Genomic DNA, 17,268 nt, shown 5'->3' with positions numbered 1-17,268 from the left:
GCCCCCCTCTCGCAAGGCCCCCTGGGACTCGTAGTTCCTCTGCCCCTGCTGAGATACCGCCACCTTTCACAGACCCAAGTTTGGAAGTGACCTTTAAGACCACCCTGCCCAATCGTCAGTCTGGCACTGCCACTGTGACCCCCTAACCCAAATCACCCGGCGCAAGGGCCAGGCGTCTCTTAAACACTTCCAGGGAGGGCGACTCCACCACCTCCCTGGGCAACCTATTCCAACGCCTGAGCATCCTCACAGTGAAAAACTTGTTCTAGTATGTAATGGAAATTTCCCCTCTCCCAAAGCTGGCGCGCTGGAAGAAGCTGGTCCCAGCTCACTACGCCCTCCAGTCAGGCAGTTGTAGAGAGCGATAAGGTCCCCCCAAGACCTCCCCTTCTCCAGGCTAAGCAGCCCCAGCCGCTCCTCACAGGACTCCGCACGCCGCCGCGTTTTCCCGCTCCCTTTCCCCGCGGTCCCTCCCAGGACGTGACGCCGCCGTGGGGGTCCGTCACTTCCACAAACAGGGATGGCGGAGCGCTGAGCCGGGTGAGTGCCGGGCCGGGGCCGTGCAGGGCCGCCTTCCCTGCCCGCGGGCGGACCGGCGGCCCGGCCGAAGCTCTCGGCCTCGCCGGACAGCGGGGCCGGGCGGGCCGCAGAGAAGCCACGGGCGCCGCCGCCCGGTTAACGGGAGCGGAGGCCCTGAGGCCTCCCAGCCCCGTCATGGGGGAAGGGAAGGAGGGACGGGAGAAAGGAGGGGGCGGGAGCGTCCCGAGGCCGGCGGGGCCATTCCCACATCACTGCAGGCGTTTTGAGCTCTCCGGCTGAAGGAGCTGCTGCTGCTTCCTCTGGTTGCTATCGCTAGTTGTGAAAGTCGGATCGTTTCACAATTAGGGCTTTCGAAACATCTTGGAATAGCCCGGTGAGGATAACGAGGGGTCTGCTGCTGCCTCCCAAACCAAGCGCTGTGGTGCTGTGCAGTAGTGGAAGAATTATTTTTGTAAGGCGTACTTTGAGGCCATTTGTTCCGAGGAAAGCTGCTCTGGTGCTTATGTGTGGTGGTCCATTCAGTGGATGTGTTCCGGCCCTCATTAGGAGCTGAGCCTGGATACGGGGCGTTTAAATGTGATTTTTGGATTTTATTTATTTTTTTTTTTTTTTTGGTGCTTTAGGCCACTCTTTCAGAACAGGGGGTGCCAAATTGCCCTCTCCCATGCCTTGTTAAAAAGTTAAAAATCTCCCATCCCATGTTAAAAAGTAGGTGCTCTGCTTCGTAGTGCTAGTGTAAAGAAGGCTGGGATGTGCTGGAGACCAAGTGAGCTTTGTAGGAGTTGTTTGCAGTCCTGCAGCCCCTGTTGATATTTGTGAGGTGCAGATGTGGAAATACAGGTGCAACTGAATATTCCACATATTAGTTAAGCTCAGAGCATAGTGGATATTCCTGGCGAACTGGAAAATCCACAACTGGTAAGAAAATTTGCTCATAAAAACCCATCTTGATCTTCTATTTGAAGACATCGGTTTCAAAGCATATCAGTTTAAATAACAAATTTACTAATTTGAGAGAATCTCTCTGTGTTTCTAAACATAAACTGATTTGTAGGTTACCTTTTACGGGAAAGAAAAGAAAAAAACAAATAATATTTGGCAGTTGAGTCAATAAAGATTTGTAAGATGACTCTAAAATGAAAAGTAACAATTTATCTTAATTTGAACTTATCTAATGAGTACTTTTAAGTTCCACATGTTTTATTGAGCTGCCTTTATTAAACAGCTGGTCAAATTTGAAGTCTATATGTTGTCTAGGGTGAAATGCCAATATTATGTTTGAAGGTCACGATTGTAACCACAAGTAAGTGAAATTTTCAGCACTGAAAATTCTTGGTGGTTTGTTTCTTTTCCCTCTAGATATCCATTCTGATCAGTGGACCAGTCAAAATGGCTGAAGTAACCAAGACAGAAGAACAGAAAGTAGAGAAGAATTTAAATGAAGAAGTGGAGAAAACCCCTCCTGCTTTAGAGTCAGCTTCAGGTGTTGGGTGTGAAGGCAATACTTCTGCTTCAGGTACAGAGCAGTCCACTGAAAATGACAAAGAAGTTGATGGTGGTGGTCAGGATGGCAGAGCAAAGAGGAAGAATTTAGATTCTGAAGATGAACCTGCTAAGAAAGCAGTGAGTATCATTTATTTTGAGCTGTTTTCAAGTCCTTGTTTCAAAGCCTTAGCTCAAGAAAAAAAATGAAAATATTTATGGTAGATGCCTGTGAGCCAGCACAAAACAAGTATGGAAATGTTTCCTAGGGAAGTAACAGGTGCACAATGATGTTGGGCTTCACAGAGGAGCAAGAGGCCTTGCAGTTAGGATGATCATCTCAGCACATACTTAGTCTAATTCTAAGACTGTTCCATCCTCCTTGTGGTAGCAATCTGGTAGTGTAGTGTAGGGTTTACTGGCATTAGTCCAGGTTCCATATCTTGAACTCAGTTCTCATGTATGTTGTTTATCTGTGTGTTAGTCTAATTACCTGTGCTTGGGAAGTTCTTCCATAAGGTAATTTTGTCCTTTTATTTCCTTGGTAAGGTACTGTGTAGTTTGCAAAACTCAACAGACTGCATCCTCTGTGATATAATTTCAGTATGATTTGTTGGCAAAGTGAAGCAGTGAAAGACTTACAGGTGCTTCTTTGTATTTTAAGACTTCAAAAGCAGCAGAAAGTGTATTTCCTTTTATATGTCCACCTGGGAAGGTGAAAAGGGTAATGTTTTACATGATGCTGTCCTTTATTATGTATGAGCTTGTAGAAGCTGATGCTTTAATATCCACTCTAGGTCATCCTTTCAGGATATTTAAATATAATTTGAAAATGTCTGACCTAGAGTTTTGTTTATCTGCCCAGAATTTTCTCCGTGTGTTAATATATGCCTTCGCAGTCTGGCAAAATAAAGGGTGTCCTTTGTTGTGGTAGAAACATTATTAACCCTTTCATCCTTTTAATAAGGGAGAATAAGGCTTAGATGAGCAAGAACTACCTTGGGTTTGTGTAGCCTAAGGATGGAGAGAGGTGACTGAGCATAAGTGCCACCATCTAGATGTTGCTGATGGCTGTTTGCAGCTGAGATGTGCTAATGGTTTGTATGAGCATGTCCCCCACACTTGTCTGTGTCAGCTGTTCTAGCTTCTGTCGCCTTCGGTGGCTATTCAGGGAGCCATCTGTGCTTACCCTGGAAAAGAATAGAAGTCGTCAAAATACTTGGTAGTATTGGTCAGCCCAGTGTGGTAATAAACAGGTGAGGAGGTTATGAAGATTTCACAGACAAGTAAGGCTGTGTTCATTCTGAATGTTTCCAGAAGTATATGAAACACTGAAGAATTCACCTCTATCAGCCAAACCTTCTTTTCCCTTGAGGAACTGCTATTTGATTAGCAAGATGCAGGAATATTGACTTCTGTAGTGAACTGTTAGGAATGCTTTTAATGGCTTCATTCTGGTTTGTACTGTTATTTCAAATGCTTTTGTACCTCATAGAGTCGGTGCTGGTTGTGGTTGTGTCTGTTCTGTTACTTTGGGTTTTACTTATAATTTATTTTCACTTCATGTATATGGGAGCATATATATGAAGCATAATATCTGTATGGGAGCATAATATCTGTATGTAGACGGCTTCTCTGTGTAACAGGGGAGAGTACTGTCTTGTAGTACTTAAAGCTAAGGCTGGACAGAAATCTCTTGGAGTATTTTGAGTTAAAGCTAAATCAGAGACATTTCTACAACTACCTCTTAAGCATTATATGGAATATGTTGTCAAATGATTCCTCTCATTCCTTTATCATGGTCTGTTTAAATCTCTGGCAGTGGGGTCATCCACTTGGACCTTAATGTGACATCAGGCAGTTGGCCTTTTGGTTAAATTGGCAGTTTATACACTTCTGTCACATGAAAACACTGAAATTCTGAAACAGGGTCTTTGAAGAGGCTCAAAGTGCCTTGAGAAGGAACATCCTTTACTTCTGTCCCAGACTTAAGAAGAATGAAACGTGTTCTTTGAGCATGGTTGAGAGTGTTAGAGAACTGAAAGTATTTCTGTGAAGGAAAGATGCTGGGCAGTATCTATCATCCAGAAATTGCTTGAATAAACTGAAAAGGGGATTAAGTTTGTGAGTGTTGCTGTGATAATTGAAATACTGACATCAGTACCAGGACAGATATGGGAAATCTCTTTATAATGATGATGCTCTTCATAGTATTGCTTGTTTGCCTTCTTAAATCCTTGAAGTGAACATGTGTGTCTTTTGATTAAATGACTAAGTCATAAAAAGAATTGACTGCTTGAGACTGTATCTTCTGTGGTGTGATTTCCTTTCTGCAGCATGTGATTGGCCATGGGCAAGCTGTAGCTGCACATTATAATGAACTTCAAGAAGTTGGTTTGGAAAAACGTAGCCAGTCTCGCATATTCTACCTCCGAAACTTTAATAATTGGACAAAGAGTGTCCTCATTGGTAAGTTCCCTTAACTGATTGCTTAGACATGATTAAAATGTAAAGAACTTTTGTATCAAACTGTAATTTTTTCTGTTTTCTGATGTTGAGTGTAACACTTCGTTTCCTAATATATAGTAAGTTTTTCGGCTACAGTAAATTGTCTATATTTATATTTAATTTGAATCTCTGTGATAGTGTTTTGTATTGTTGGAGTTCATATCCTTAAGTGGCATATGCAACTTAAGCATATGCTTAAGTTTTAAAGATCAACTGACTTAAAAAGTTCATACTGGAAACTGTTCTTCTCCATGGCATTTTTAAAGAGAAAAGTACAGTTTTAAATCATAAAGAACTTAAGTGTTCTTAGATTCAAACAAGAACAGCTCAATCTATCTCAAATAATTTCTTAGGCATTTTCCCAAAGCACTCTCTGTTCAGATCCTGGTTAAGCAGTTCTGCAGGAAGCTTGAACACATAAATATTTTCTGTATTACCCATATATTACCCATAGTCAGTGGTTGAAAAGATGGAAAGCTAAAGGATGTAGTTCTTTAAGAGTCAGTAGGTTTTTATTTAAAGGCAAAGTCTGCTGTTCCACAAATTAATTCCAAATTGAGGAAACAAAGCCATCAAATATCTGCCAACAAAGAAAAGAATCATCAGCACAGCACCACAGGTTCATGAAGAGGGATCTGTGCCAGAAGATGTTGGCACCATTTGTCTTAGCATGCTGCTTTTTGTTGTGTTGTATCAGAGCAGTTAGAAGCAATATTTAGATTTCTATAAAGCTGTTCCTCAAGCCTGTGTTGAAGCCTTTCTGTCACAAAGAATTTCAGCAGTGTGGCTTTATAGCAGTTGTATCAAAACATATTTCATATCTCCTACTGTGAAGAAAAGTTGCTAGCAGGCTGATATGTTTTACATAATACGCCAACATCAGTCAGAGCAGAGAGAATCTAGGCAGCCTCGAGGGGAAGAAAAAATGTGACTGGTGTATGTAGGGTAGAAAGACAGCAAAGGAGTAGCTACTGTTATTGCAAAGCCTGGGAGAGTGAGTGAAAAACATTATGCATTTCTGTAAGGTGACTGGGTGGAGATGTTGTGGTTGATGCATTTAATTGGCTTTTTCTTTCTGCAAAAGGCTTTCCCATACTTTCAAATAACATCTGCATTCATTATCATGCTAATGAAAGGGAACCCTGTTTGTCTCCCTGTGTCCAGGATGGTTGTTTAGCCATGTGCAGTTTTGCCTTAGCCAGGGAAACAGTTCAGAGCCTCAGTCAAGTTACATGCAGAGCACATTGAGCACAGAAAATATTAATCTTCTCCACAGTTTTAAAAGTTTGTGGTTCCTTTCATTCTTCTAGAAAAAAAAAAGAGATTTAAGTTTGTAATATTAAGAGATTTATAGGCAATGTGAGGTCTGAGTGTTTTAAAATTCTCAGTTCCTTTTGGTTCTTTAGGCTTTTAGGTGCAATACACGTGCAGAGATGTTGACATGCTCCTGGTTTTTATTTTTCTAGGTGAATTTATAGACCGGGTACGACAGAAGAAGAGTGATATAACTGTTTTGGATCTAGGATGTGGGAAAGGTGGAGACTTACTGAAATGGAAAAAAGGCAGAATTAAAAAACTCGTCTGTACTGGTAAGAAGTGTGATAACTTTCTAGGGAAACTACATCAGGTTTTATGGGAAACCAAGTACACCTCCAGTATTTTATTATTTCTTTTTTTCCAGTCAATCGAAGAATGTAATGTACACCTTTTGTGCAAAAAGTTGTGTTTTGTCTTTTAATCTGAAGATATGACTTGATTGCTAGCAGAAATATAAGATTCATCAATATTTAGCTTTCAGTTCAACTGAAAACTGGTGTCACTATAATATAAAAACTGGTATCACTAAAGAAAAATACCATTGCCACAGGTTGCCTTAAGTAAAATGTGGCCCTGGGGAAAATACTGACTTTTTTATTTTATCTCTTTTCTTCCACATCTAATCTCTTGTAGTATTTTTAATTGTTCTGAAACACATACAGGAGAGTTGCATTTAAAAAACCAAATAATCCCCCCAATGTTGTGAGAAAAAAATGGTCTTGGGTGTTAAAATCAACTAAAGATTTTCAGACTCAGAAACGGGGTAGAGGCGAAAGCAGATTAAAAAAATTTCTGGTTTGAATAATTGGCTTAGATATTGGGAGAATGATACATCTTCCCTTTTCTCAGAAAGTATCCCAAGTATAATCAGAGAAAGAATTACTTAACTCCAAATCTAATTAGGGACTGAAATTCCCTAAAACTCTTTCAGTGGGATTTTGTGTACTTCACATTTTAGAGTTCTTTCTTGCATTATTCAGTGGGCAGCATTCAAATACATTTAATCAATTTACTTACAAAGTTCTTAGGTGAATTCATTGCATATTGTCTTCAATGACTGAGAAAGAAGCAGTCTTAGAATATGTGACATACCAGAGATGTATTTCAACATCTTTAATATTTTTAAGAGTATTAAGAATCCCAGGGAGCTGAGCTGTTTTAATGGAACTGAAGTTCATTTTTTTTATCCTACCTTTTTGTACCTTCTGTGTTCCAGTAATCACTCCAGCTTTCTTGTCTGGAGCTGTGTACACATTTTTAAAACTTCCATTCATTATATTTATTATGTTTATTTTGTTTCCATATATAGACATTGCTGACATTTCTGTGCAGCAGTGCAAGCACCGCTATGAAGAAATGAAATCCCGGTGTCGCTATAATGAACATATTTTTGATGCAGAATTCATACAAGCAGATAGTACCAAGGTACAGTTCCTGTGCTTTGTAATATTTCGGAGATTTATTGTTCTCTATGGTAGTGTTGCAACAATTTGGGTATATACATTTTTAAGGTTGGATTATTGTACTGACAGGAGAATCAGACATAGGGGTTACTGGAAGGTTGCTTAAGATGTACTTTGGTGCATTTTGCTGCTGTTTTCTTTTCCAGATAGTAAATCTGGGGCTTTCACTATTCTTTACTTGACAAGGGGAACAGAATTTAGCTTTGGAGTTATGTGAGACACCATGGGATGTTGGAAACTATTTTGGTGAATGCTGGAATATATAAAGGACCTCTTCTGATTTAGCTGATTTAACACTTTGCCACTAGAAAGGAAAAATTCTTTTTGGTTACTATAATAGGTACCTTTAAAACTACCTCTACTTGTGTGGTAGAGCAGGTTTCTTAGACTGTCTGGAGGCAGTGGTGAATGCATGGCTGAGCCTTAGGGGAGACAGTCTTGTAAACAGAACTGCTTTTGCTTCCTAGAAGTGTAGGCTGAGAGTGCCCTGCTGATAGAGGCTGATACAGAACCTACCTGGTTCCAGGATATCTCTGGAAAAGCTGAACCTGTTCTCAGCCTTGCATGAAGGGTCTGCTTGAATTCTTGGTTGGCTTTCCTTCTTCTGAGAAATAGTCTCTTGCAGGTTCATGTCATCTGTCAACTTGGGGGAGAGGAAAGAGAGACTTGGCTAGGGAAGAAAGGGATAATTTCATGTTGCTATTACAGCTTAGTTTTAGATGCATATGTATTTTCTGTTGCATGCTTTGTTCTATCTGTCCTTGTACATAAAAGTTAATTTTCCTGACTTTTGGTCTCTATCATGAATGTAGTGTATTTGTTAGATTTAAGTGCATCATGCTTGTTTCTGTAGTTTTTTTTTCTATTTTATCTGTTGCAGGATCTCTTGTCATCCAAGTACAATGATCCAGATATGCGCTTTGACATTTGCAGTTGTCAATTTGTGTACCACTATTCATTTGAGACGTATGAGCAGGCTGACATGATGCTTAAAAATGCTTGTGGGAACCTCTCTCCTGGAGGTTATTTCATTGGCACAACTCCAAACAGCTTTGAACTTGTGTAAGTACTCTTATATCCTGTTAGTCTTCCAAAACTCTGGGAAGCATTGTTAAGTGATAGATGTTCTTACAGTGCTCCAATATGTTTGTGCAAGCAAAAATAATTTTTTGCAACAATTTTGGAATCGAATAAAAAAGAATCTCACTCATTAACTTGACTCAAACAGGTAATACTTACCCTTGTCTTATGTCCTCATGGCTCTTCTGTTAGGGAATACAGGTCTTCATACACTTCATCCCTCTGTCATGACTTTATTAGTGTCAAAATTTCCACAGCCTGGGGAAAAACTGTCAAGGTTTTATGGTTGTTTCTAGAAGCCTGTCTTGTCCATGTAGATTGTCTGTGTGTCTGGGCTAAAGGTTCATCTTCTAGGTCCATTTTGTCCTTGGTGTGTTGTGTGGGAATAATAACCTGTTAAAACCCAGTATGCTGCTTCATTTCATTGTTTCAGTGCCTTATGAGATAAGGGAAGTGGGAAATTAGAGAGATCACTGAGTATTACTGGGACAAATACTTTCAGGCTTCTTATGTGTAGTTTTCTCTGCCTGTTCAATACCGGTCAATAAATGTTTGTTTATATCTCATTCTATAGAAAGAGACTCGAAGCTTCAGAAACAAATTCATTTGGGAATGATGTGTACAATGTAAAATTTGAAAAGAAGGGAGACTATCCCTTATTTGGCTGCAAGTATGATTTTCATTTGGAAGAAGTGGTTGATGTCCCTGAGTTTTTGGTTTACTTTCCCTTACTGGAAGAGTAAGTTACGTTTTAAATTTATTATACAATAAAAACTGTGGAACACAATAAACATTTGTTTAGTTTATGTGTCATTGCATAATGCTTGCAGAAAATTATGTTTTGGCTTTCTTATTATATTTTTCAGCTTTAAATTTTTTTTGTTGTTACTTCACATACAGAGGTTTCTTGCATTTCTATCCATATCTGTAATCTGTCCATTGAACTCTGTTGAAGATGCTCTGGTCAGAAGCTGTAAGGATTTAAACTATGTCTCATGAGGGACCATCTGATCTGATATATTGGATCTGTCAGCAAACCTTTAAAACTTTCTCTTCTTTATTTGTAACTTTTTGAGGTGTTTCTTTCTACCCCTTTTTTAGTCTGTCAGTAAGCTTTCTTGTGCATCTCCTTCATCATGGTGCCTCTTTTTTGTCTTCTCCACCTTTCCTTAGATGTTAATAGGATTTTTGCTATGATGATTTTTTTCTTCCTCTAAATGATCTTCATCTGTAAGCATATATTTTGCTGTTACTTCTCTGTGACCTTGGATTTGGTTTTCCCAGCTGTATCCTGAGGTACAGACAAATTTTTCCATACTGTTTTTTTTTTCCTGCTATTCAAGCTCAGTATGGTTAAACAGTACTAAGCTTTCCCTTCAAGCCTGTTCAAGAGCTTCATTTGTAGTTCTCTGTGAAAAATAACAGCATCTGTCACTTACAGCTGTAACTTCAGTGTTGCATGTCCATGGTGTCAACATAAAATTGAGATATAAGCTACTGAATACAGTAGAAAGAAGTTCTCTAAATATATTCATAATATCTGACATGATAGATACTGCAGGGAAAAGTGTAGTCTTTCTGGAAGTCCACATAGAACTTATATGTTTCAGGAGAAGAGATCTTTTCTAGTAAAACGTTTGTAAATTACTTCTGTGTAGATTTTTGATGTCCTAATTAAAAAAACAAAACCATGCAATTTGTGGTGGAACTGCAGCTTTTTTAATCTAAATGTCTTTACTAAGGAAACAAGTTGTAAAGAAGTGTTATTTTAGTGAATACCATAAGATGTCACTGTGGCTTAAAATTGTTCCTTTGGAAATAAAGCTACAATAATTTTGTGGCTTCCCTAATTAGGTTTGTTATTTTGACAGAATGGCAAAGAAGCATGGTATGAAATTAGTCTACAAAATGACGTTTCGGGAATTCTATGAAGAAAAAATCAAGAACGAGGAGCATAAAATGCTGTTAAGGAGAATGCAGGCCTTGGAGGTAAATTTGGAGTTGACCTGTTTGATTTTAATAGAGTTTTACATCTTGTTAATTTTTGCACAATAATTGAAGTTCCCTTTGTGAACATTTTACAATTAAGTAAGGACCACAAATAGAAAGTATTTAGTTCCTGGGGCTGGTTGTTGATCTTGACTGGCTGCCAGACACCCATTGACCTGCACTTTTGTTCCCTCTTCCCAACAGGAAAGGGGGAGAAAACAGAAAAAAAAAACTTGTGGGTCAAGATAAATTCAAGGAGATTGCTTAGCAATTACTGTCACAGACAAAACAGACTGAACTTGGAGAAGGCTAATTTAATTAATTTAAAAAAAAAGAGTAGAAAGGTGAGAAACATGAAAGCCTAAAAATACCTTTGTCCCACCCACTGCTTGATCCCAGGCTCAGCTTCATTTGTTCACTCATGACCTTTCTACCTCCTCTCCCTTCCTCTGCATGGGAAGGGGGATTGTGGTCTGTTCATAACACTTTGTTTCTGCCTCTCCTTCTTCCTCACACTCTTCTCTTAGTTCAGCACAGGTCCTACCCAATAGATGATTCAAGTTTTGAAGATAATATTTCAATACTGAGGCAAGTTTCTGTTCTTGTGAAGCAGGAAACAGAAGCCCAAGAGTCAGGCCAAGTGTCAGATAGTGGTGACTGTAATCCATTTCTTCCTCAGCAGAGAGACTGAAAACGGGACCTTTGTGCAAGGAATATTGACTGAAAAGACAGAAAGGAATCTTTGTAGGAATAAAAGGATAGTCTGTATTCATAGAACAAAATGGTACTTAACTGTAACTGAGCATATATTTTTGCCCAATGTTCTTGCATTTTCTGTTTATCCTCCAACTCTCACCCTGGATAACTTTAACAGCTTCAGAGAAGCTTTTCCAGGCCACCTCTGAGGCTTTGGTTTTACTTGCAGTTATCTGTGCTTCCCTCCTCCCTCAAACAGTAGAATTCTTTTGCAGAAAACTCTCGGATCAACTAATTGGTGACTTACTCATCTGAGTCAGACTGCAAGTTGATTGCACTTGTTGACTCTAAAAGTGATGGTGCTCTGTAAGGGCTCTCACTGGCAGTAGCACAGACACAGCCTTTGTCTTACCATCTTCCCTCTTGGGAAAGAGAGAGTTCTCTTAAGGTAGTGGCCACTTATATCTGAGAACTGCATTTTTATGATTATTTACACAGATCACTAGTAACTGGGATCCTTAATAAGTACATCTTAGTTTTGAAGAACCTGTTGTATACTTCTGTTACAGCTTGAGTGTTATTGAAGCATTTTAATTGTTCTGCTTGAAATTGTAGTTGCTCATTTCTTAGAACTTCTGCTGAAGAGTTGGTGGTATAGTTGCTCTTCTATAAGAAGGTATATCTGGGCAATGCTCATAATGAGCTGTACATGAAGGAGAGTTTTTATAGTTATTCTGTTTCCCCTGCTTTAGAGATATATGGATAAAACTTAATTTATAATTCTTGGGTGTCAGATTTTCTGGTAAGTAGGGAACATCAGACCTGTTCCTGAGGGTGCTATAAAGGAAAGATGTAAATTTAAAATATTTTTAAGACTTACTGACTTCTGTTGTGGACTGTGTTGTGACAAACCCTTTACTTGATGTGATTAATGTATCTCACTACTCAATGTTTTATTCTATGTTCTCCAGCCATATTCTACACATGGTGATTCCAGGCTTGTTTCTGATAAACCTGATGATTATGAGCATGCAAAAGAGTTTATCAAAGATGGCAAGGCAAAGTTACCATTGGTAAGTTCCTTCATTCTTCACTAGAGATAATGGTGTCTTAAAACTGAGGTCCTGATCTTTCAAACTGTGCTGCCTTCTTCATTTCAACTGCAGTGAAGTTGGTATGACTGTCTCCTTGCATGTGAAAAATTGTAGAGCTGCAGGGCTGAGGGGTTCATCTAACCTATATCCCATACTCAAAGAATCAAGTTCACCTTATTTGGTAGCTGTTAAGAAATTTGTAATCATGCAGAAGGAAAAGGATATTTTTTCCATCTTACTTGACAGCTGTTCTTTTTAACTATTCTTAATTTGATGAATCTTCTTATATGTCTGGATCTTCTCAATACTGATTTAAAGCATTAATTCCGATCCTCTGATGGGAGACTTCAAAGCTTTCTTCATAACACTGTATATATTTGAAATCATTCTTTCCATTGTCATCAATACAGCATGAGGGTGTTCAGCTTAAAGTTTTTCCACTTGGCTTTGTTGTTTAGTTTTTTTAAAATCATTGATTCATTTACTGTTCACATTCTGAATTCTTGAAGATGTAGTCCTTTTACTGCACATATAAAAATCCTGCATCAAGGAAGAAACCTGCTCTTCACATTAGAAATTCAAAAATTTTTAAAAAGAAAAATGCTTATTTTAAGGAATAGGCTTAAGAACATGAGAACAGCCAAGTCAGACCAAAAACATCTGTTGCCAAGTGCTATTTTAAAAGGTGAAGGTTTGGTCAGTGGGTAGCATATGGACTATGTTATGGCCCCAGTGATAACTCCTTGGAAGGGGATGGAGTGGGCAGAACAGAAAATCAGCTTTTTGTTGCATTATGTTTCTTAAGTGGTGGGGTAAATGGCACCAGCTTTTTACTTGTGAACTTGTCCTGCTTTCATCTGATCAGCCGAGCCAGGAATTTCCAAGGCTGGAAGGCAGGCTGTTTTTCCAGAATGTGTGAGTGAGGGTGAGCATCTCTTGCAAACAGAGTTTCTGTGGGCTGTGGAGTGTTGTTGGGCTGAGGCAGGCAGTGTTCCTGAGGAAGTTGGCAGCACCATGGTGTAAGGCCTTTTCCTGGCTTCTGCACACACACTGGGCATCTCGGTCTGAACAGCACCTGGAGCCAGGTCAGGTCACACTGCTGGGTGGTGATGGACACAGGCATGCTCTGCATTGCAGGGGCATCCAGACCAGCAGACTGTTGGCCCATTCTCCTGTACCTGTTTAATTTAAGTGTGTTCCATTATTTGGATCTTCCAGTTCCCGACCATCGTAGTTGTAGTGGAGTTGTAAATATCTGTGGTCTACAGTAATGCTTTCCTTGCCCCTAAATAGCCAGTCAGTGTGGGTGGTTAGACATTGGTCAGTGAAAAGTGGAGCTAAATCAGTGTTTTTTTGTTTCCTTGTTTTTTGTTGAAACTGGTTTTTTTTGTCCCCTTCTAGGGAACCTTGAGTAAATCTGAATGGGAAGCAACAAGTAAGTAATGGTTTTGAAAATACTATTGACTGAATGACTGCTTTGAAAAGTGTGTAAAATAGCCTGTTCGTCATGGAAGAAAATCCAGATTTTAAATATAATAAGATGTTGTTATTTGTGTAATTCAAAATGTCTGTGTATAGATTATGTAGTGTGCACATCTCAAGAAATTGTGAGGGAAATGTGTAAGTGCAGCCAGCCAGGACTGGTGTTTTTGCAGGCCATTGTACTGGTTGTGATAGTAGTTTAAAAGCAAAAAATGCTGTTTACTTTATCTAATTTTTGAATTTGTGAATTATAAGGTAGACATAAATTTCCTGCAATCTAGAAGTATTATCTCAATTAGATATTTGAGAGGGGCTTTTTATATAATTTTATACCTCTTCATACCTAAAAAAATATTTATACCTTTAAAAGTTCACTGATTACTGTGTTTCCTAAGAGTCTATTTTTCAAGAAACATATGGAGTATTGAGCTTCTGATAATAGTATTAGCACAGCTTGTTCCTTACATGGAACTTTGCATTGTTGCTGAGGAATGTCTGATAATCTTGTCTTGAAAGATTTGGAAGTAGCTATGGCACCTCACTCTTTAAAATAAAAGTTGAAATCAAGTGGAAATCCATAAATGTGGTCTCAAGTAACTGGTTTAACATGTCTGTCTGGTGTGGAGCACAGAAACATCTGGCTTAGCTGGCACTGAATATATGCCAACTAAGTTGTTGTAATATATGCCAACTAAGGGTGCTGGTGTGGATTGTACAAGTATCCATTAATAGAATCATACTGTTCTGGACTTGAAAAAATGCTATAATTTCATCTTTGTCCATCAAAATTGGTAATATGTATCATGAGATCATTCACTTTTCAATTAAAAATGAAGTTAATAATTTCAACCCTGATTGTCCATTATTGCAAGTATGAAGGAGTCTTTAAACTTAACTTGCATGACTTTTCAGGTGCTAGTGAATGTTCTTTTTATGTAGAATGGCACAGTAATTTATGAATTTGATTCACATTTCTGAAAGCATGTAAAACTATGCTGGAGTGGAATGCTAGAGTTAATCGCTGGAAAATCATAAGATCTTTTGTCATTTCAATAATCTGCTAACAGGTTGTTTGGGCATAATATCAACCTGGTTACATTTTGAAAACTTAATTGAGTCACCAAGGAAGCTGAAACTTTAAATACTCTCATTTTCTTTTTTAGGTATTTACTTAGTATTTGCATTTGAGAAGCAACCATGAAACTTCACATATTGGATGCAGCAAGAAGGGATCATATCCACGTGCAAGTTGGAATGATCAGAAATCCATTGTGGCAACTATTTTTTTATTTTTTATTTTTTAATTATCAGACGTGTGCAGGACACTACCAAAAACTAGAGCAAGCTCGTGATTCAGAGTTACATTGCCTGTCTGTGACAGATGGACTTGTGTGTGTATATATAAGAAAGATTCTGAACCAGTCTTTTTAAGCATTTGTAAGCAATCTGCATGCTCTCAAAACCTGTGTTTGAACTCACATAACTTTGTTAGAAACAAATGTTTTGTTTGTAGAAGTATGTTTGTGATTACGAGCCTGACCCTGCACCTTCTGAAGTTGATGGAAGAACATTGACTTTGATAATGCAGAATGAGGGCCTAAATACTGTTCAGCAGAGCTCAGTTAATTCATAATGAGATCTGTTCAGCATAGAGGGTATGTCTACATTGCATGCAGAGCAAAAAATACCCAAGTCAGTTTGAGAACCTCTGTGCTGTGCTCAAGCCTGCATTGTAAATCTACCTTAGTGGTATTCATGGTGTATTTTACATGGTAAAATCCCATGATGTTCTTGTTTTTCCTGCTTGCTGATATGTAGTGTCACTTCATGGTGCTTTTAAGATTAAATGAGTTTGTTCTGTACAAAACTGCTCTGAAAGTACTCAATTTCTAATGTTTTAAATCTCGACTTCGTTTTCCAAATATGGCTATGCGGTAATCAGTAACAGCTGCTTAAGTCAGATTACTGAACATTTTTTATTGTATTAAAGACTCTCCTGACTTTTCAATAGTTTTAGTGTTTCTTGAAACTTACTAGACAGATCTTAGGATGCCTTTCTTTCTTGTTTCATAAAATTCCAAATGGGCTTGGCAGTAGAATGAGCTGTTGGTGGTGATGGGGACCTCATTGCAGTCTTAAGGCATAAAAAACATGGTCATGTCATGGATCATGAACCAAAAGGGGAGCCTGTGTATTATTTGAGGATACCAGCAGTTGTCTCTGGAAGGGAGGGTTGTGTATGTGCACACACACTCTGGTACCTGTGGGTAACAATCCCCAAATTGGAGACACATACTTACTTTGGGCATGTAATCAAATGATACAGTAGGCAGAACTGTGCCTAACTACTGTCATAACTGCTTGTTAGTCTCTTAGAGCTGGCTTAGCGGTTTCTCTACAGTGTTAGCTCGGTTTTCCTGGTGCTTGTAGCCAGCCATTACTTAAAAGGCCTGAATACTTCATGTTTCCTCTCTCCAGTTTTGGGCCAACGGTAGCTGATGGCTGCTGTTGGGCAATAGATTTAACTTAGAGATGAAATGATGATGGTACATGAGTATTTTGAAAAGTAATAGCAAACCTAGAAGAGAACATTTCTGTTAAGACTTAAATGTTCAAATTATAAGAGTTTTTACCTGTATTGCTTTCCCCCTGTAATTAGGTTGTACTCTCTTCCATGACTCCTATTTTTTGTTATCTAGAAGAACACTTGTAACCTTCACTGAAGCAGTAGAATCTGTCAGTTCTGCTGCTGAAATTAAGACAATAAGATGTTCTTGTTTTCTAGAATTAGTACTTACGAAACTGCTAAAAATGGTGACACTTTAGAAGTACTGAAATGTTTCTTTGAAATTTGTGTGCGTCAAAGCTAGTTTTGTTGGATTTCTTGTATCAAATTTCATTTGAAAATATGTTGTTATGCTATTTTTGGAAGAAATAAGAATAATAAAAACAGAGAGAGTACAGTGAAGTGTCTTTCCTCTTTTAAGTGAATCTTAACATATCAATCACATAATCACATAATGGTTGAGTTCAGAAGGGACCTCTGGAGGTCATTTGGTCCAACCGCCACCCCTGCCCAAGCATGTTCACCCAGAGCTGGTTGCCAGGACCTTGTCCAGACAGCTTTTGAACAGCTCCACTAGTGGGGAGTTCACAACCTCATTGGACAACCTGTGCCAGTGCTTGGTCACTCTCACAGTAAAAATCTCCTGGTGTTCAGAGGGAATTTCCTGTGTTGCATTGTGTGCCTCTTGTCCTGTCACTGGGCACACAGAAAAGGCCCTAGAGCCATTTTACAAGCTCTCTTTGGGTATTTGAATGCATTGATAAGATAGCTGCCCTGAGCCTTCTCCTGGCTCCAGATCTCCCAGCCTTTCCTTGTATGAGATGTTCCAGGATTTTGAATGCATTTAGACCCAGTATCAACTCCTGGCATACACTGTTGGTGACCTCCAACAAGGCTTTGTTTCACTGATCACCACTCTCTGGACTGGCTACTCTGTTTGCAGTTTCCCCTCATTGTACATCCAAGATGGTGGATGCAAAAAAAAACCCCTTTCTTAATATCAAAGCAGAGTATCCACTGCTTTTCCATCATCAAGCTAGACATTTATTTT

General features: G+C 39.0%; 1 protein-coding gene across 1 annotated transcript; it reads left to right on the top strand.

Moving 5' to 3' along the window:
* Window positions 1-384: 384 nt before the first annotated feature.
* RNMT (RNA guanine-7 methyltransferase) lies at window positions 385-16,614 on the top strand. Its single transcript, XM_071456629.1, has 11 exons — window positions 385-540; window positions 1,900-2,163; window positions 4,359-4,491; window positions 5,997-6,119; window positions 7,157-7,272; window positions 8,191-8,372; window positions 8,965-9,129; window positions 10,262-10,379; window positions 12,047-12,148; window positions 13,571-13,604; window positions 14,815-16,614. Exons 2-11 carry the CDS (start codon window positions 1,930-1,932, stop codon window positions 14,850-14,852), a joined length of 1,245 nt encoding a protein of 414 aa, XP_071312730.1. The 5' UTR covers window positions 385-540; window positions 1,900-1,929; the 3' UTR covers window positions 14,853-16,614.
* The last annotated feature ends 654 nt before the right edge of the window (window positions 16,615-17,268 follow it).

Source organism: Agelaius tricolor, unplaced genomic scaffold (genome assembly GCF_023055355.1).
Source record: "Agelaius tricolor isolate 1412-34295 unplaced genomic scaffold, bAgeTri1.0.p SCAF_2, whole genome shotgun sequence".
NCBI classification, from domain to species: domain Eukaryota; kingdom Metazoa; phylum Chordata; class Aves; order Passeriformes; family Icteridae; genus Agelaius; species Agelaius tricolor.
Note: the sequence above shows the minus strand (reverse complement) of the source record. Positions and strands in the feature narration are given on the sequence as shown.